Source organism: Rhinolophus hipposideros (genome assembly GCF_964194185.1).
Source record: "Rhinolophus hipposideros genome assembly, chromosome: 16".
NCBI classification, from domain to species: domain Eukaryota; kingdom Metazoa; phylum Chordata; class Mammalia; order Chiroptera; family Rhinolophidae; genus Rhinolophus; species Rhinolophus hipposideros.
The window spans coordinates 55,495,701-55,516,397 of record NC_138062.1 but is presented as its reverse complement, the minus strand read 5'-3'; the positions used below and the strand labels follow the sequence as shown (position 1 = coordinate 55,516,397).

Here is a 20,697-nt window from a genome sequence, read left to right as displayed (position 1 = left end):
CTCGCCGCTGACCAATGCCTGGCCTCCTCGGAGCCCAGTTCGCTCCAGAGACGGACACCCATCCTCTCTGGGTCGCCTTTGAGAAGTGGGGTCCCTGGGTCTGGGTGGCCTCGGACAGCCCAATGCCGGGGGCACACACAGTTTGGAGCCAGAGTCGAGGATGAAAGACTTGGGGTGGGGGGTGTCCACTGGGGTCCCTGCTGGTAGGTGACGCTGCGGGAGGCGGGAAATTGTACCCTCCTCCTGCCCCATTCCTGAGATCTAGGGCCCTGGCCACCTGGGGCTCCAGGTCCATGTTTACACTTTTGGCTTCTGTTTCCAGATGTCCGGAGGCAAACTCTCGCGCCGTGGTAACAGCACAGTTGTAGTAGAAGAAGCAGGGGCGGTTTTCATTCTGATTATAATTAGCGTCACCGAATGCCACTGGGCTGGTCCATCTTATCTCTCTGGACTCCGGAGGCAGATACTGTTGTTCGCCCGTTTTATAGAGGAGCAGACAGGCTCAGGGAGAAGGCAATTCACTTGCCCCAAAGTCAATGCCAGAGGGACGACTTGAGCCGCTCTGTGTGCCACCGGCTCCCTGATAACCTCCCCCTACAGCTCTGCCCTTCATGAAGGGGCTTTTACTTGTCAGCCCCACGAAGTATGCAACCTTGGGTGAGCGTCTCACACCCCTGCCCCCATGGGCCTCCTTCCTGGGCTTCCCTGTGCTGGCAGCAGGAGGAAGCAATCCCCCATCCCAGCATCCGCCTTGGTGCTTGGTAGCAGGCCTTTCTGTTTGTGGGACAAGGGCTGAAGAGTCATGTAAAAGAATATAGCTGGGGTGTTTCACCGTGGTGTCTGAGGCCCTGCTTTAAAAATATCTGTTGGGTTCCTTCAGATTTCTCCATAAAAGGAAATCAGTCATGATGAGGAAGGGGTCCGGGAGGGAAGATATAGAAGCTCCTGAGTTCCCTGATGGTAAATGAGACACGTGAGAAAGCACACACAGGCTCTGGCGTTGACAAACCCGGCTTGCTGAGCACCTCTGCTAATTACACAATAACTCGAAGTCCCTGAGTGCCTGGTATACAGTAGGCACTCAATGAAGGGTGGCAGTTGCTTTGGGTTCTTGTTAAGAAAATTCAAGATGTATTGTTAGACCTCAGACTGTGTGTGTGTGTGTGTGTGTGTCTGCGTGTCTGCCCATGCACGCAGAGATATGTCTAGTTCCCTGCTCCTCTGTTCCTTGCAGCTTTGGTAATTAATTCAATTAATTGTGGATTTGTGCCTGGGCTTCCAGGGGTCAATAGATGGCTTTACCACTTCTTTACATGTTTAGAGTTTCCACAACAGCAGAGGTTTTTGTTTCTTTCATTCACGGTTACATTTCCAGAGCCTAGAACAGTGCCTGGTGCTTAGTAGGTGTTTGGTAAATATTTGTCCTTGATTTGGCTCCTATCCTTTTTGTTCTCACTGGTATTCCTTTATTCTCCAGACAATACCTAACTAATAATAACAAACACGTGGCAGGTCACATTCTATATGCTTTGCATGTATAATCTCAGTTACTCCTCACCACAACCCTATGAGGTAGGGTTTATCCTTTTTCCACAGGTGAGGAAATTGACCATGTTACAGAGCCAGTAGGCAGCAGAGCTGGAATTAGAACCCCACCTAGTCTGACTGCCGAACACTGGTTTCTTACCAAATGGTCCTTCTTTTGGGTCTCGGACTCCCCACTCCAGCGCTGCAGTAATAGTTAACAAAATCCTATCAAATAACTTCCCCTTGGAAGTTTGGGGAGGGGGGGAGGCATTTTAAAGCTATAATATCTGGCAGGGATGAGGGTGGAGGGAAATCAAATTGATTTTTAAGAAATGAGGGACTCTTTCTTGGAGATGTCACCCCACTTCATTCTCCGTGAAGTCACTGCTGCTTTGCTGAACTGAGTAATGGCTTCCCCTCCATTTCTCCTTGGGTTGGCTGGCTCCGTGATTACCTGTGGGCATTGCAAAGTCAGAGAATGAAGGTAATGTGGGATGAATTAAAATAAAAACCCCACAGAGCTTTGGGGTGAGGGTTCCGTGAGTCAGCTAATTGAGGTAGGAGACTCTTGCTTCCAAATCCTCCTCGTTTTTCAAGGCAGCATGAGATGTTTCTGTATCTTCTCTTATGCATTCTGGAACCCGAGGGGCAGAACATCTGCCTGCTCAGTTACCTTCCTGGGGTTATTCCTAACTTTTCCTTCTCTCCTGGAGACCTGCCCTCTGTCCCCGCCCCACTCACTCATAGAGGTCACTGGGGTGAGCCCCCTGTGGGCCCCACCTTACCCCACTCCATCGTTGACTTCCATTCTTATTTGATTAGAGCAGAATCTCTCAATCTCAGTGGTTTTGACATTTGAGTTTAGATAGTCTTGGTTGTGGGGGGGCCGGGCTGTGTATTGTTGGATGTGGAGCAGCATTCCCGGTCCCTACCCAACAGATGCCAGTATCATCTTCCCTCTCCAAGTCGTGACCATCAACAGAGTCTCATGACATTGCCGATTGGTCCGCAATTGAGAACCACTGCATTTGGGGAGATAACTTCTTTCTTGTCTAGGACACTTATCCATCTGGATGCCTGCTCGCTTCCCTTTGTTTGTTCAGGGATCTCCATCTGCCCAGGAGCCTTACTCTTTCCAGCCTGTAAACACTCAATACTCCCCTGAACCTCATTACCTACACCCACCTCCAGTTCTCCGCTGCCAAACCTCGACTTGGCAAGTCCTCTCCACAATCTCGTTTTCTAACCTTTCACCCACTGCTCTACCCATGGCATCTGGCTTGTATCTCCCTCGCTTTGCTTTGCTGGTGGTTCTAGAGATGGTAATTCCTCACCTCCCAAGTGCCTCTCCTGCAGCCTCACCCCCATTAACCTCTCTGGGTTTGCCACTGCCTACTCCCTCCAACCGGAAGGCACAGTGTCCTGGCGAGTTTTCACCTGTGACTGGCTTCTCCTGGTCCTCCCTCTTCTCTTCCTCTGTTCTGTGTTAGCTCTCTTCATAGAGGGAAAATCCCTACTCTGACCCTCTCTCGGCTCACTGTTTTATTTACATATAGCCAAACTCCGTCTAGGACAGGAGCCAGCAAGCTACACCCGCAGGCTAAATCTTCTGCCCTCCCACACCTGTTTTTGTAAATAAAGTTTTATTGGCACGCAGCCACACTCATTCATTTATGCTTCATCAATAGCTGCGTTCGCTCTCTAATGGCAGCGGATATTGTGATTGCATGGCCTGCAAAAATATTTACACTTTAGCTCTTTACAGAGAAAGTTTGCTGACTCCTGATTTAGAACAAACTCCTTGAGGAGCCGGATGACATGCCTAACAGCTCGTGTGGTCCCCGGTGAAAAACTGAATGAATCAAATGAAACGAAATGCCAGATAAGTTGTGTTTTTCCCTTTACAGAGCAAGCTGTATTAAAGAAACTTATACATTTGTTGTGCTGAATGTATTGCTTCTGATGGTGAGAAAATATCGGTGATGTTTCCTCGTTAGTTGTGTGTGTGTGTGTGTGTGTGTGTGTGTGTGTGTGAGATCTTCGGATTTATTTATTTCAACAGTCATTTTGGCGTTGAATGAGGATTTCGTGCCATTGGCTCTGTCTCTAGAGCCCAAAAGAAAGTGATGTCTTGCTGAGATTTTTCTCTGAAGACCTCTTGTGTTCCTTTCTATTAAGAATACGTCAGGGGTGGCTTGGTTTATGTTTTGCAATCAAGACTGTGCGTATGGTGTTTTAATTAGACTAATAAATAACAAGTAATGCATTCTCACTGAAAAAAAATCAGGCAAGTACAGAGAGGAGAAAACAAAAGTTATTAGTTTGGCATGTATCTTTTTAAATTTTTAAAATTATCATACAGTAAAAGTGACTCTTTTCTTTGGTGCACAGTTTTCAAATTTTTACCCAGGCATAGAGGTGTGTGGCCGTCCCTACAATCAGGATTCAGAACAGTCCTTTCTCTCCCTGCCCAAATTCCCTTCGGCCACCCCTTTATCCTTACACTACCCCACCCCTCACCCCGGGCAACACTGATTTATTCTTCATCCCTATAGTTTTCTCCAGACTTTAAAAATTATCCTATAATTGGATTAATATTCTTCAAATTGAAATTTTTAATCTAAGTACTGGATTCCACATTTGTGAATTCGCTTGTTCGCTAGAATTTATTTGTAACTCCAAAATTAATATTCAAAGCACTTTTGTGGTCACTCCCGGACACACGCGGAGGGGTGAAAAATGCGAGTCACCTGACTTGAACGTTCCAGCTGAAGTCAGCCATGGCAGTGCTGTACCTTCTGTGTCAGCTCTCCGAAGGTAGATTCATGCAATCCTAAGAATGAAAACAAGTGCCCTTTTTTGATATATCGACTGCCCTGGTTTTTGCATTTTTGTGCTTTTTTGTTGGTGATTTTGTTGTTTAACATGGGCCCCGTGCATAGTTCTGAAGTGCGGGCTGGTGTTCCTGAGCCTGAGAGGGCTGTGATGAGCCTTAGGGAGGAAATACGCGCGTTGGATAAGCCCTGCTCAGAGGATCTGTAGTGCTTGGTGCTGTCTGCCTTGGGTTCAAAGTTACTGAATCAACAATGTATATTAAATAAGGTGTTTCATGAGGGGTCACCTCTTGTTCTCTAGACCCTGGTATTGGGTAGGGTGGGGGGAGGTTGCCGCAGTGGCTTTTAGAAGTTTAGAAACTTATTTTGTTTCGAGCAGAGCAAGCTTTGCTGTCCTGTGCTTCCAAAGGCTGACTGAGTACGAGTTCCAGTTGGAGCCCAAGGCAGACTTGGGATTGAAATTCGATTTCCAGGCTGGGTTTTTCTTCCAGTTCTGTGTGGAGATGGTGTCATCAGGGTTGTACAGTCGCCTGTATTTTGTGTTCAGGAATGGCAGCCTGTTCCTGAGTGATGCTTGCTTCTCTCCCATGTCTTCTTGAGAATGTGGAAAACACAGGTACTTTTCCAAAAACTGCATTGGTTAATAATGCGGAAAAAGGTGGTGGTGGGACACAGAGGGGTGAAGACAGTGGGGCCACACCTGTTGTTGGGTGAGCTCGTGGTGATTCCTTGTTGCCAGTCTGTTTTCAGAGCTATGTCCTGTCCTCTTGCAGAAGGTCAGAGAAGGGCTGAGCTCTGTGATGTTGCTTCCTAATGATATCCACTTGCATTGTTTCGAAGCCAGCTCTTACTTACTCCTCTTGGTTTTCTTTCCTGTGTCTCCTTTGGTGCGCTCCACCCCCACGTCTGTAAGGAGGCAGGACTGCTGAGGTGGCGTGGAAGCCCCTTGTGATCTTGGGATTTGATGTGCGATGTCCTTAGGGTTACAAAACGATGGGGTTGACTGGAGTGGGGAGGGCCTAGGTGTTCCAGAGCGTTCAGACAGGTTTCTAGAAGGTGCTGATATCAGGGAAGTTGTGGTTCTTTGGTCCCCTCTCTGATTCCCTGCCTTTAAGTTTTGTGCTCTCCCAACCGCCACCCTCATCCTTTTCTCCTCTTGGTTGCCCCTCTCCTCCTGGTTATATCACCTGTTGTCACCATTTCCACCAGCATGCGCCCCTTTCCCCAAACTCCAGACCCAGTACCCACTGGACCCACATCCGTGAGCATTCCAACGCCCTCACACACTCAACACGCCCCAACCTGATCCTGGTGTCCTCATCACCCCAAACTGGTCCCGTCACAGCCTCTGTGGGTTCATTCATGCCCTCCCTCACTTCTCCCTCCTCTCCTCTATCTCCCTGGGGACCAAGTCCAGTTGGTGCTCATTCCCCAGTGTCTCCCACGTCTCTCCCCTGAGATAGCACCCCCCACCCCCCACGCCATGCCGTTGACAGTGACCGTTGCAGCATGCCCTGTTCAATTCCTTCTCCACTCTGCTATCAGAGCCACTTTTCTGTTTCCTTCTTGCGTTCTTTCACAGCTGCCAGCCCAGTACTTTCCCCTGGCATCTGAGCCTGGCCGCTGAGCTGTGTGCAGTCCCACTTCCCGGAGCTCGTGGATGCAGTTCCTTGAGGATCTGCATGCCTCTGTGCCTTTGCTTGCGTTTCCTGTGTCCCAACCATCCTTTCCCCTACTTTTCATGTGTGGCCACTGCTTCTTCCTCACAGAAGCTGGTCAGAGGCCTCCTTCCTTCCTTCCGTCCCTGGTGTCTCATCCACCCCTTCTTTTACCCTTTCCATGAAGACTGGGAGTACCTCCCGGGGTCCCTATAAACATTGGTCTGCCCAGTGGAGATGTGTTCTAGGACCCTTCTGGTCTCTAGTCGCTCATTTTTCTCTTCCCAGAGACAACAAGTGTTGCAAATTTTTTTGGGGGGGGTGCCTGTTTACCCTTTTAGAGATTGGTGTATATAAGCTAATATGTATCTGTATTTCTGCATAAATAATAGTGCTCTTAACTATTCAGATCATGTGCTGGAGAGTTTTCCAGATCACCCATGAGGCTCTTCCTTGCTCTTTTTCATACCTGTGTAGTATTCCACCCATCCAAGGTTGGCAAACTACAGCCCGTGGACCAGATGTGGCATGCTGCCCATTTTTGTAGAGCCCCTGAGCTGAGAATGGTGTTCACATTTTTAAATGGTGGAACAAATTCTCCAACTATGATTTTGTGATACATGAAAATTATATATGAAATTTGAATTTTAGTCTCTTTAAGTGAAGTTTTATCGGAGCACCATCACGTCACATATTGTTATGGTTTTAGTGCTACAAAGACAGAATTGCGTTGTGACCGAGACCTTATCGCCCACAAAACCAAAAATATTTGCTATCTGGCCTTTCAAAGGAAAAGTTTGCTGACCCCTGCCTTCTGTCATTGGTCCTTGGACTTGAGTGTGCGGCCACATTACCTGGAGGGCAGATTCCTGGGCCCCCCAGGGTTTTTGATCCAGGAGGTCTGGGGTGGGGTCTGAGAATTTGCATGTCTAACAGGTTCTCAGGTGATGCGAATGCTGCTGGTCTGGGACCCCGCTTTGAGCACCACTGTATCACATGGGCGGACCACAATTGTTTAGCTGCCCCCTTTTGGTGGACAGCTGTGTGGTTTCGGATCTTGGGTCATATGGACCGTGCTGGGTGGAATGACCCCGCACCAGGCTCGTATTACATGTGTGATCCTGTCTGTGGCAGATTTCCTGACAGGGGCCTCGGGTGCCATCCGGCTTCAGCTTCACGGCTTCACCTATCTCGATGGTCACCGTGTGCAGCACGATGACCAGCAAACATCTGTTGAATGAATAAAGGAGTGATTTCAACATGGCTGTTTTGCGGTTCCAGAACCTGCGTTAGGTCTTCTCCTGAAGCTGCCATAGCTCCCCCATTTCTCCTTCTTTGTGGAAGTCAATTTTAAGAGCCAGTCTTTTGGGCAGGCAGAGAATGCTAAGGGTATCTGATACAGCGGTGTGCCCACGTTCCACTTTCTGAAGGTATAATAAATCTGGGAATTGCTTCTGTGTAGCTTGGAGTGGGGGACCAGCACGTGTGCATGGCCAGACCCCACTTCTTATCTACTCCTCATAGTTTTATCATGCACTTGTCATTGTTTACAGGTGAGGAAACTGAGGCCGTCAGTGATTGAGGATGTGACCCACGATCACACCCAGGCAGGTGTCAGCACTGGGGTGGGAGGCCAGATCTGTTGGATTTCTAGTGTGAAACTGGTATTGTTAGTGGCCTGACCCCTGAACCCAAGGCTTGTTGGTGCAGGACCCCAGAGTTTTAGAAGGAGCAGTGTTAAGACTGGCAAGAATGCAGAGAGCAACATGTGGCCCCAGAGCCGGTCCCCGGGGAGCATTTTAAGAATGCTGATTCTAAGGAATGAGTACATTCTTGATGGAAAGCAGAAAGTATAAAACTCTTAGCATTGTAAAGGATTTTCAGAATCTTCTAGCTACCTCCTTCCCTGCCTTTCAACACCTCCTTTGCTGGTTTCATAGCGGAGAGGAAACTGGGGAAGAGGGGACACTTTCCACGACAACAGTTATGTCAGTTTTGTCTCCTGTAAAATTCTCAGGTTCCTCTGACTGAAGGGGACATTCTAGACCAGCACTGCCCAACAGAACATTCTGCTTCGATGGAAATGTTCTGATCTGCCCTGTCCAATATGGCAGCCGTTGTCTGCACAGGGGCTCTTAAAATCGTGGCCAGAGCAGCTGCATTTTTACTTTTATTTAACTTTAGTTCATTTAAATGCAAAAAAAAAAAAATCAATACTTGATTTTGTTATTGGAAAACTCTTTTGTATGTCTGGAACAATTTGGGGATATTTTCGATGATTCATTTTACGAAATCTACCTCTATAGATTGAACATTTCTAAGGGAAATGGAATATCTGAATTGAGACATGCGGCACGTATGAAACACAGTGGTGTTTCAGAGGTGTAGTGTGAAAAATATCCTGTAGGGTAGCTCATTAATAATTTTTTAGTATTGCTTGTATGTTGAAGTGAAGTTTTTGGAGACACTGCCGTAAATAAAATATATTGAATTTGATCTGTTTCTTTTTACCTTTTTAGAGGAAGTTTAGAATACCATATATGGCTCACATTATATTTCTATTTGGATAGTGCTGCTCAGGCCCTACACACCCTGGTAACCCAGAGCGACGAGCTGTAGTTTGCCGTCACCCTTGACCTTCCCATGAAATAAGCAGAACTGAATAATTCTTATTGTGCTGTTTGTGTAGGTTTTAGTCTTGGCATTACCTCCAGGAAGCCCTCCTTGATTGCCCCACAACGAGTTAAATAGCTCTTCTAGCCCCTGAAGCTCTCCGTGATGGCATTCTACTCAGTTATATTTTAAGTTGATTTGGGTAGTTAATAGCAACTACTAGTCTGTGAGATTCAGGGCAGCATCTGTCCTATTCCCTCTAGAACTTCCAGTACCTGGAACAGCGTCTGGCACAGAACAAGTCCTCAGTGCATATTTGCTGAAGGAGTGAACAAAGGAAATTCTCTTTAATGAGCTTTCTCCCGGTTGTCACTGCTTGACAACTGTTTCATTGTTTCCTTAAGTCCAGTTCACCTGCTTCTCCATTAGGCATGGTTTTGAAAAAAATAAAGATGGTAAAACTAACATAGCAGTTACAGCACAGATTTTGCATTTGATTGCAGGGTTACTTACAATCCTAGCTACCACTTTAAACAGACTGCCTTGATTTGCTCATCACAAAAATGGGCTTGAAAAAGGCACCTCCTCTGGAGATGATTTTTAGAATTCAGGGGTGAATGTGTGTGCCAGAGACTGGGCCAAGTGCTTTACATAGTAGGTGCTCAGGAAACACTAGCTGTCACCAGTAGCCCCCTCCTCTTCCTGCTTGTCATTGTCCTTCCCTACCTGTGTGTAGAGCGGTGATTAGCCAGGTGCCACTTCTTACGAACTTGAGGCATCCTTCGGTTTCCACCCAGAGGCAATAAAAGCCAGCAGAAGCCTTACATCTATTTCTGGCACCATTTCTAACATCCTCTGGGTAATTTCTGTCCCAATAGTAAATTACTCTATTGTCTTGGACTAATAGGGACACATATGGCTTTAATGAGTTGAGTTAGAGTCACTGGAGATTTAAAAAAGGCAGTTCTTTATTGTCCCCTACAATTATAGTTGTTTAATCTTTTTTTATAACGACTTTATTGAGCTATAATTCAATAGCATGTAATTCACCCATTTAAAGTTTACAATTCAGTGGTTCTAAGTACATTCACAAAGTTGTGCCACCATCACTACAGTCAATTTTAGAACATTTTCATCTTTCCCCAAAGAAATCCTGTCTTCTACCTGTTCTTCCCCCTGCTTCCCCAACCCCTTGAAACCACTAACCTACTTTTTGTCTCTATGGATTTGACTATTTTGGACAGTTCATGTAAATGCAGTCATGTCCCATTGTGGTCTTTTGTGCGTGGATTTTTTTCATAAAGCGTTGTGTTTTCAGGGTTCATGCATATTGTGTGTGTCAGTGTCTTACTCCCTGTTATGGTCGGGTAACCTTCCTCTGTCTGGATGGACCACGTTGTGTCTGTTCGTCCATCAGGTCATGGACAGTTGGGTTGTTTCCACTTTTTGGTTGTTGAAAGGAATGCTGCTATGGGCATTTGTATACCAGTGTTTACGTGGATAAGTGTTTTCATTTTTCTTGGGTATTTATCTAGGAATGAAATTCCTGGGTAACTCTTTGCTTAACCTTTTGAGGAACTGCACCAATTTGGATTGGATTTACACCTGCACCAATTTTGTATGTGTGTGTGTGTGTGTGTGTGTGTGTGTGTGAGAAAGAGAGAGAGAGAGAGAGAGAGAGAGAGAGAGAGAGAGAGAGAGAGAATAGAATTGTGAGGCTCAGGCTTGAGAAGCCCAGATTTGTGGCCAAATCTAAGCCATATGTTGCCAGACAAGAGGCAGAACACCCAGTTAAATGTGAATTTCATAGAAAGAATGAATAATTTTTTGGGATAAGTACATCCCATGCAATGTTTGGGATATACTTACCTTTCAAAATTATTCATTATCTGAAATTCAAAATTTTATTTGCCAGATCTGATAACCCCGCCTGTCACTGGTGGGCTGTATGCCCGTGGGTGATTGGCTTTTTCCCTTGGGGTTCCAGTTTTCCCACGTGTGGGGTGGGGATGGACTTGCTGAGAGAAGTCAATGGCTCATTACCTGTAGAGACCTCTGTGTGTAGATGGTGTTGCTGTGACAGTGGCTGGGAGCTTCAGGCTGGGCTTGGGTGGCATGAGTGTGTGGGGCTGGAACTGGTTGCCTGTCCTCTCCAAGCTGTGTCCCAGCTTTCTAGTGAGTGAGTGAGTGAATGAGTGTGTTTTCTCTTGATTTAGCCTAATCCGTACGGAATGTGACCCAGGAACATTGATGCTTTGTTTTCCCCAATTTTTTGCTTGGCTCTTTCCTTTCTAATTAGTACCTCTTTTGCAAGTCGTTCTCAGGGTGCATTTTTAAGAGGATTTACTACTATTCTCTAGAACAGTCTGTTTGCCTCAAAGATATTGAGGGAAGGTTTAGTGTCTTGGAATAACATACGTAGGTGTTGTGTATTGAGCCTTGTAGAACTCGTGCTGAGGGTGTGTGTGTGTGTGTGTGTGTGCATGTGTGTGTGTTTTGGCAAAGAGAAACTGTCTAAAGAGTTTGATTCTGATGAATGTTAAGTATAAGGGGCATAAAAAAAGACAAAAGATACAAATAGGTATCTGGAGGAAAGGAAATCAGAGAAGGCTGCCTGGAGAAGGTGGCATTTGAACTGCATGTTGAAAGACGATGGATGGATTGAGAAATAGGGAGCTAAGGTAGGAAAAAAAAACAGGGAGCTCCTCTGTCCAATACAATAGCCACTAGCCTCATGTGACTATTTGCATTTAAATTAAAGTAAAATTAAATATTTAGTTCTTCAGTCTCATTAGCCACATTGAGAGCCAAAACTGGCTGTTCCAGAGTGGATAGTGCAGATATAGAGCATTTCCATCACTGCAGAAACTTCTGTTGGACAGCGATGGACCAGGACAGGGTGGCCAAACTACAGCCCAAGGGCTAAACTGTGGCCTGCTGCCAGTTTTTGTAAATAAAGTTTTATTTGAACACAGCCATATCCACTCATGTACATATTGTCTCTGGCTGCTTTTGAGCTATAATGGCAGAGTGGATTCATCTCAGTGTAGACTGTCTCACCGCGAAGTTGAAAATAATTATTATCTGAGCCTTTATAGAACACGTTTGCCCATACTTGGTCTAGGGGAATGAAGGCACAGAGCCTAGAGATTGTGATATGTTTGGGAGAAATAAACAACAACAAAATAGCTGACATTAATGAGCACCCACTATGTGCCAGGCACTGCTCATGGGCGTGCCCTGAATTATTTTACTAACAAGTCCTATTACAGGGGAGGACACTGAGCCTTGGAGTTGTGTGAGAGTGGTGGGCAGACCTGTTGAGCGTGGTGCAGGGGACGGAGGGGTGGAACCTGGAGGGCTGTGAGAGGAAAGTGTGCAGGGCCATAGGGAGCCATGGAGGGTGTTAGAGCCTCGGAGGGACCACCTGCAGGAGAATGGGCACACTGGGTGTTTGTGGAGGAGCGATCAGATCTCTGGGAAGCCCTTGGCACTCCCAGGTAAAAGGTAATGAGGCCTTGGTTGCCTGCTTGGGAGGAAGGCAAGTTGAGAAGGAGTCAATGAGGTGGGAAAACCGTCAAAACAAATTCAGCTCTCCTTGCCCCATTTCTGACGTGGACACCTTGATCCCCATAAATCTGTTTCCTAAAGAAGGGGGACGGCTCCCCTTTCCCCTTCTGCACCTGCTGCATTGCTCAATCCCCTGTAATTCCGGTGCCTCCATTGCATTCCATTCCACGTGATGATGCTAAGGCTTCTAACAGGTATTGCCAAGGGAGTTATTTGCTTTGCCTTTCGAAGGCAGAGACACTTTACAGGAAAATCTCCAATCAGGGTCGGCTATGGAATTTGCAGTTCTCAGTGCAGAATGAAAACGTGGGGCCCCTTGCTCAAAAATGGTTAAGGATTTCAAGACAGGTGGGGGAGCAGTAAGCCGATCGCAGGGCCCTTCGGAGCGAGTTGGGGATGCAGATCACATGCTCGTGACGCTGGGCCTGCCACTCATTCTTATAACCTGTCCATGGCATGTGTGCTCACCTGTCATGCTCTCTGCTTAATCTCATTTCTAGTGTGCCCTGGCATGGATATCCGGAACAACCTCACGAGGCTGCACGAGCTTGCCAACTGCTCGGTCATTGAAGGACATTTGCAGATACTATTGATGTTCAAAACGAGGCCTGAGGATTTCCGAGACCTCAGTTTCCCCAAACTCTTCATGATCACCGATTACTTGCTGCTATTCCGGGTCTACGGGCTGGAGAGCCTGAAGGACCTGTTCCCTAACCTCACGGTCATCAGGGGCTCCCGTCTCTTCTTCAACTATGCGCTGGTCATCTTCGAGATGGTTCACCTGAAGGAGCTCGGCCTCTACAGCCTGATGAACATCACCCGGGGTTCTGTCCGCATCGAGAAGAACAACGAGCTCTGCTACCTGGCCACCATCGACTGGTCACGCATCCTGGATTCGGTGGAGGATAATTATATTGTGCTGAACAAAGACGACAACGAGGAGTGTGGGGACATCTGTCCAGGCACCGCGAAGGGCAAGACCAACTGCCCTGCCACCGTTATCAACGGACAGTTTGTTGAGCGGTGTTGGACTCACAACCATTGCCAGAAAGGTATGCCAGGGTATGCAGGGTTCGAAGCTGTTTCTCGTGTCTTGTTCATTAGAGAAGTTGGACGTGGCAAACCTTTTCTGCAAAGGCTCAGTTATTAAACACTGTAGACTTTGCAGAGTGTCCAGTCTTTGTCATAACATCTCAGCGTTGCTGTTGGAGCGGGGAAGAAGCCACAGGCAACACATGAATGAGTGTGCGTCACTGTGTTTTGATAAAACTTTATTTACAAAACCAAGTGGGGGGTCGGATTTTCCAACTGTGCTAGACCATTGAATGTTTCTCTTGCTTGTGAGAGGGGTAGGAGTGGATGAGTATAAACTTTGTTGTAGAAAAAACAAATTTATTTCTTATCTGACGATAGAAGTAACATTGCTTGTGGTAGACATTTGGAAAAAAAGGAAAAAAGCAAAACAGCAATCCTTATTCCACAATTGTTGGGCATATAGCTCTTTCTCATGGTTCTGTTGTGTCTTAACTTACTTAACTTTCCTTGTTGTTGGACATTTAGATTCCAGTTTTCACAAAGAGGGTGATGAACATTTTGGGGTCAAAGCTTTATCAAGGATTTGTTTCTTTAAGCCTTTCTTTTCCAGAAGTGAAATTTCTGGGTCAAAGGTTGTTGATCCTGATTGCCAAATGGTTTTCCGGAAATGGTGTACCAGCGGGTGCTTCTCCTAGCATTGGCTGAGAGGCAGCACCTTGGCCAGCTTTGAGTGTTGTTTGAAAAATCTTTCATAATTCCCTGGAGGGAGGAGCTGATGTGTTGTCACTGTTCTATTTGCATTGCTTTGATTGCTATCGGGGTTGAACCTTTTAAAACATGTTTATTGTTTGGGTTTTCTCTTCCTGTTCATATTCTTTGTCCATTTATCTTTCAGGACCTTAGTGGTTTTTGAAATATTCATCTGCATGTGGTTTCATAGATGAAGGCTATTAACCCTTTGCCAATTGTGTTTTTAGACATTTTTGTTCTAATGCTCTAGATGTCAGTTGCCAGCGAAGCTTAAAATGTTTATGGAGTTCCGAGCTGGATGTTCGCATGCCTCTCATGTTACTTTATGCTTAGAAAGTCCCTTTCTATCCATAAAATGAATGTTTTTTTCCCCCTAAATTTTCTATGTCACTTTTAATTATTACAAAAACTTCATTCTGGACACCTGGGATCTATTTGTGTGCATGATTTGAAAGGATGTCTATTTCCCACCAAATAATGAGTTGGGGTCTCAGTGCCATTTGTTGCAGAAATCTACCCCTTCACTGTTGATTTGGGGTCTGGTTCTGGGTATCCATAGATATAGCTGTCTTTCCCTGCATGAGGGCCGTTACTTTTCTAACCACGGTAGTCGTATAATGTTTATAACGAGGCAAGTGACACATGCACACTTGTGACTTGTTTATCACCTCATTGCCTTTTTCACATGTTGTGACATTCCCTGGGAAGAATTAGTAAACGTGAGATGAAGGGGGAAGAAAGTGAATGGAAGGGTAAAGGGTTGTATCCAAAAAGAAGAGGGGAAGGGAGAAAGGAGGGTATCTCACTTGAGCCTAAAGCTGCGAGGAAGCCACACAGGGTAAGTCCTGAATAGAATCTGTGGAATTGCCATGAGAACTCCATTGGAGCTTCAGGGAGAAGCCCTTTCACGGCACAGATGTTGGATGCCAGGAAACATCTGTGAGATGGTGAGAGAGTTGAGAGAGTGGAGACCACACCTCTTCTGAGAGGTTGGGCCGTGAAGGGAAGGAGAACCTGAAGGGCTGTGGATGGGGGAGGGGGCGGTGGTTATTGTACTGTAGAAAAATCTTGAGAATGTTGATGGGTCAGAGAAGCTAAACTACAGCTTCAAGAGGAGCTCTGGTATCCTTGTTTTAGGGACCAGGCAGGTTACTTGCCTAAGGCCACACAGCTAATAAAAGACAGCTGGGGTTTGCAACCAGTCTGTGACACAAAAAAAGCATATGTGTTTTTTTTCTTTGGGGGCTGTCCCCTCTGTTTAGAAACAGGAGGGCCTCTTCTAGATGGGGCACCAGGGGAAACAGTGAACGCTGAGTTCTCCAAATTTAGGAGCCTGTTTGAAATGCTCCGGGCTCATGCGTCTTGGAATATAATTTAAGACATTCTTTTGTGGATTTATTTCTGTAGCCATGTTAGTCAAAATATCCAGGACTGTATTATCTGCAAATGTCTCTGATGTTTCCAGCAGGTTTTTTTCTTTTTATTTTTTATTTAGTCTTTTGCTCTTGAGAACAAGGCTTGCTTTTCCAGCACTGGGGGTTTTGTCACCATGGAAGGTACCGCTCCGCACGTATTGTTGCGACAGACACCTGCCTGGTTACCGGGTTCTGACATCTGGCATCCATGTCAACTGCTCCTGGTCGTAATCAGTGGTAGGGTTCTCTAGGGGAAGCATTGTCCTGTCCTGGTAACAGATGTCAACAAATGATTGTTCTTTGAACTTCCGTCTGTCTAGTACTGGCTTAAAAAAATTTTTTTTATTGTGGTAAAATATACATAATATGAAATTTACCTCTTCAACTGTTTTTAAGTATACAGGTTAGTGGCCTTAAGTACATTCACATCGTCATGCAACCGTCACCACCATCCATTTCCAGAACTTTCTCATCTTCCCAAACGGACACTCTGTCCCCATTAAACACTCACTCCCCATCCCCCTCCCCCAGCCCCCGGCCCCACCATCTACTGCCTGTCTCTATGACTCTGACTCCTGGGGGACCTCCTGTGAGTGGGATCACGCAGTATTTGTCCTTTTGTGACTGGATTATTTCACTGAACATCATGTCCTCGAGGTTTATCCATGTTGTAGCATATTACAGAATTCCCTCCTTTTTAAGGCTGAATCCTATTCTATCTTGTCTATCCATTCTTCCATGGATGGGCATTTGGGCTGCTTCCGCGGGTTAGCTATTGTGATTAATGCTGCCAGGAACGTGGGGGTGCGTCTCTAGCTTTTTGAGTTCGAGCTTACCTTGTTGCTGTGGCTTGAGAAGTATCTAACATTGTGTGGGATTTTTGAATGCAAAGCAGAATGAGCCTTTAGAGGATACTTCCTTGTGTTAGGAGACAGATCTGGACCTGTGAAAACTATCTGTCAACTCATCTGGTCCCCTCGAATCCTCTCAAACATTTCATCCAGCATTCTTGGCCGTTGTCTCTTTGTTGTATGTTTGCCCAGCTCTCTGGAAGCTTCTGGGAGCTGGTCAGCATTTGGGATGAAGGTGTTGGGTTGTCCTCTGGACCTAGTTTAAGCATTCTCTACAGGGTCCCTTCTTCTCCCTGTCCTCAAAACAGTAATGCTTTTGGGCAGAGGGAACAAAAGAAGGTTCTTAATGGTTAAGGTAATTAAAAGGAAAAAAAATCACTGTGGCTCGAGTTGCTTCCTCGCTATTACCCTGTCTGTAAATTTAGGGTGGAGATGCCGGGGGGGGGGGGCAAATGCAGGGCTCCCTGGGTGTGTAGAGAGGAGATGGGGTCCCTAAGCCACATCATGAAACATGGTTATTGAGAGCCAACTATGTGCCAGGCATTGTGGGTCCTTAGGACTCCAAGAGGGGCCAGCCCCTCCTCTTTGGAGAGGACCTCCTAGTGGCAAATACAGACACTGACTGCATAACTAATCATTTGTGGGTGAAAGCATGGTTGAAGCCCTCAACTGGTGTTTGGGGTCAGAGAATGTCCTCTTCCCCCACCCCACCCCCGATTCGTGTGTCACGAAGGCCTGAAGTTGGCCTTGCTGGACCCGTTCCAAAGTGGTTATAAGAATTGCCTTAGAGTCCTGCTTAGCCATTCACTGGTCATGAGCTGGATTGAGCCTCAGTTTCCCGATCAGAAAAATGGGGATAATTATGGGACCTGCTTGTTAGGGTTGTGGTTTGGGGTTAAAAGTGTTGGTACACTTAGGAGGTGTACTTAGCCCAGGGCCTGGTCCTCCGTGAGTGTTCTGGAAGTTTCTCCTAAGTGCCATGGGTCCACCACCCTTTCTGGGCAGACCAGCTGTTGGTGAATACCTGCCAAGTCTTGGCTGCATTTCTGATTTCTGTCAGGGGCCAGTGGAGGGGAACCCCAGAGGGAAGACCACTCTGCTCAGCTGGTGCCTCAGCTTCCAGTGCTCTGAAGACCCCAAGCTCTGGGCTTTGGGGGGGCCAGAAACCACAGGGCTTGCTTGCTTGATCAGCTGCTCTAACCAAACCCAGTGGCAGTCCCCCCCCCCCACCCGAGAGGCCACCCCAGCTGCTCACTGCCAGTCAGAGGGGTGGGTGAGGCCGGGCCATGCTCTATGCCAGAAAGCTGGTTGGCGATGCGACATACAGACATCAGCAAGAAAGCAGAAGCAAGAGGCAGAAGGGGGCAGGTCCCTCCTCCCTGAGTTTGCACTTTGCAGTTGTGTTTCCGAGTCTCTGAAAGTTGGGGTGCTCTATTTACATGAAACATTCAATATTTAAATACTTGTAGGGTTTGCCTTTAGGCAGAAGGTTTAATTTCATATTGAAACTTTTCTCCTTCCATGTTTTAACTCTACCTTTGGTATTTTAATAACGAGAATCTTCTTGGCAGTGAATGCTTGTTTTGTGCCGTCGTAAGCGCTCTGCTCATGGAAGTGCATTGAGTCCTCCCAGCAATTCCTTCCTACAGGTGAGGCCATGGCGGCCCCGAAAAATTAAGCCACTTGCTCCGGGTCACATCCCTAGTAAGTACTAGAGATGGGATTCGAATTCGAAACCCGGATATTCTGGTTCAGAATTGGAGCTCTTAACCATTGTGCTTTCCTGCTCTCATGGTGGAAAGTTGGTGAAGTACAGAGAACAAAGAACTTGGGGGAGGGGCACATCCTTTAGAATTTGCCCCTGCCAGCATTCTGGCTGCTTTTCTTAGAGCCCGGTTCATCCGGCTTGAATTAGTTGCCTCCGCCATCAGGCTAAGTTCTCTTGAATATAGGGACTATGGCATTTATCGTTGTGTCTCCAGCACCTCTCATGTAGATAAGCAGTGACATCTTTGACCACTCATGACTAGCTAATGTTTATTGAGCACTTATGTGCTAAGAATTTGACAGAGTCTTCACCACAGCCCATGAGAGGATGTTATTCCCATTTTACAGAAGGGAACACTGAGACTTGAAGAGTAATTAAGAAACTTACTCTAGGAGACTTTGCTGGGAAATGGTGTGACTTCAGCCTTAACTGGTGCCCTTTGACAGAGGCAGCAAATGACGACCCGTGGTTTAAACCAGCCCACTGGCAATTTTTGTATGGCTACTGAGCTAAGAATGCTTTTTATACTTTATAAAGTTCGGAGCGGCGGGAGGGGGGGAGCATAAAGGATAATATTTTGTGAGAAGTGAAAATGATATGAAATAATAATTTCAGTAACCCTAAATAAAGTGTCATTGGAGCATAGCCATGCTTGTTTTTTTATTCATTTAAGTATTGCCTGTGGCTGCTTTAGTGCCATGAGGAGAGGTGTGGGTAGTTTCCACGGAGGCTGTACGGCCCTTTATAGAAAAAAAAACCGCTGACTGCTGTTCTTGGCTATGTACCTTATCAAGATGAGGGGGTGCCCTTGGGGGTAGAGCTGTTTTCAAAGGGAGGTTGGGAGCATGGTAGCATTACGTGAACACTGTTCCCCTGCCCCTTGCTGGCACTGAGGGGGCTACAAAGTATGGAATGTCATCCTGGATCCCCAGGAGTTCTTGGTTTAGCTGGAGAGTTAGAAGACTGGGAGCTAACTAACCATTCAAGGCAGCCTCTCCATAGATGTCACAAGACAAGGTGGGCCCCCCTTTTCCCTCCAAGTGAGTCACTGGGCTGGTGGCACTAGACACGTTTGGAGCCGGAACACCTGGAAATCATGATGTTCTCTAGATAACACTGCAGAATATTGATAAATTAAATTCCTTCGTGGCTATGTCACTGTAGTCCCTACAGAAAGTAGGAAAGTCGAGTATGTTCACGTGGCTACTGAGTGGTAAGAAGAATTGTTAAAAGGTCAGTAGATCGTGTAGCATGAAGAGCCATGTGAGTTTTTCATTCATATTTATTCCTTCTTATGCTGTCACAGACCTTTTATAAAATAGAGGGCAGAATTTAAAGCACAGTGCTGAAAAAATTCCACGGTCATTGTAATTTCTTTATCACTAAGATGACTGGAATTTTTAAAATGACTTTTAGTTTTGGAGATGATTAGATTTTGTACAGCAGGAAAAAAGTGCTCTAGAGTATGTTTCTGAATCTCCTCCCTTCCCCTCCCCCCGCAGTCGACAATCAGTTTCCATTGACATTTGTAGAAGGACAGAGATTGTTCCAGATTGGAGTGGTTACAAGGATGTGTGTTTGGTTTGGGGGGCAATGATGCTTAGAAGGAGAGTCAGAGGGAAGAGTGTCCCAGATGGGTGGAAAGGCAGTGACAGAAGCAGAGGTCTTTTGTGGACCAGAGTAAGAAGGCTGCCTCATGCTGTGAAGAGAGGCTTGGACCATCACGTGCGACGAATTGCAGATGTTTTCCTGTAGGCATGATGGAGAGATCACGAAGGTTACACTGGGGCTGTGTTTAGATGGGCTGTTTCTGTGGATATTGAGTAGACAGCTGTGCTGAGCCAGGTACCTTGCTAGGACCCCAAAGTCCTTGTCGAGTTGGGGAGAAAGTCAAAGAAGTAACTTTAAGGTTATAAGGCAGGTAGGCACAAGTGTACACTGACACCAGCAAGAAAGCAGAAGCAAGAGGCAGAAGGGGGCAGGTCCCTCCTCCCTGAGTTTGCACTTGCGTTTGTGTTTCTGATTCTCTGAAAGTTGGGGTGCTCAATTTACATGAAACATTAAATATTTAAATACTTGAAGGCTTTGCCTTTAGGCAGAAGGTTTAACTTCATATTGAAACTTTTCTTCTTCCATGTTTTAACTCTGCCTTTGGTATTTTAATAAGGCTCAGTAGGCTCAAGCGTACACTGAAGGAAGGTAGACCAGTTGGCCATATGGGCGCCCTGGAGACATAACTCTGCAAATCTTCAGTACTGGAGACCCAGACTTAACAGTTTTAACAAGAGCTTGGTTGGAAGCTTAGAGACACCAACTGAGCTACTTTTTTTGCTTAGAGAAATAAATTGGCCAAATCCTTTGGAAGAAGGTAGAGTTGAATACATAATTATGGAAAGGTGGCTGTCTGGTAACTTGGTAACTGGTCTGACGAGTTTTTCTTTTTCTTCCTCCTACTTGACAAAAATTCATTGACCAGTTATTTTCTACTGGGTCACCGGACCCTTTGTCAGAATTGAAATCTGTTCTTTGTGACTGAACACCTGAAATGCCCCAGGGAGGTCCCGGGGACCTCAGCTCCTCAGGCTGGGAGCCAAGGTACTACCTGTGGTCAGTCCTTCATTCTCTTTTCATACACCTTTTCAGGACCGGACGGAATATTCTCTTTCCCAATAAAGA

General features: G+C 46.3%; 1 protein-coding gene across 1 annotated transcript in view; it reads left to right on the top strand.

The window, feature by feature from the left end:
* The window catches only part of INSR (insulin receptor), a 125,701-nt gene that overhangs the window by 563 nt on the left and 104,441 nt on the right, over positions 1–20,697 (top strand). Inside the window, exon 2 of the mRNA XM_081076009.1 lies at positions 12,703–13,254. Within this exon, the coding sequence (XP_080932135.1) occupies positions 12,703–13,254 (552 nt within the window). The remainder of the gene's footprint in view (positions 1–12,702; positions 13,255–20,697) is intronic.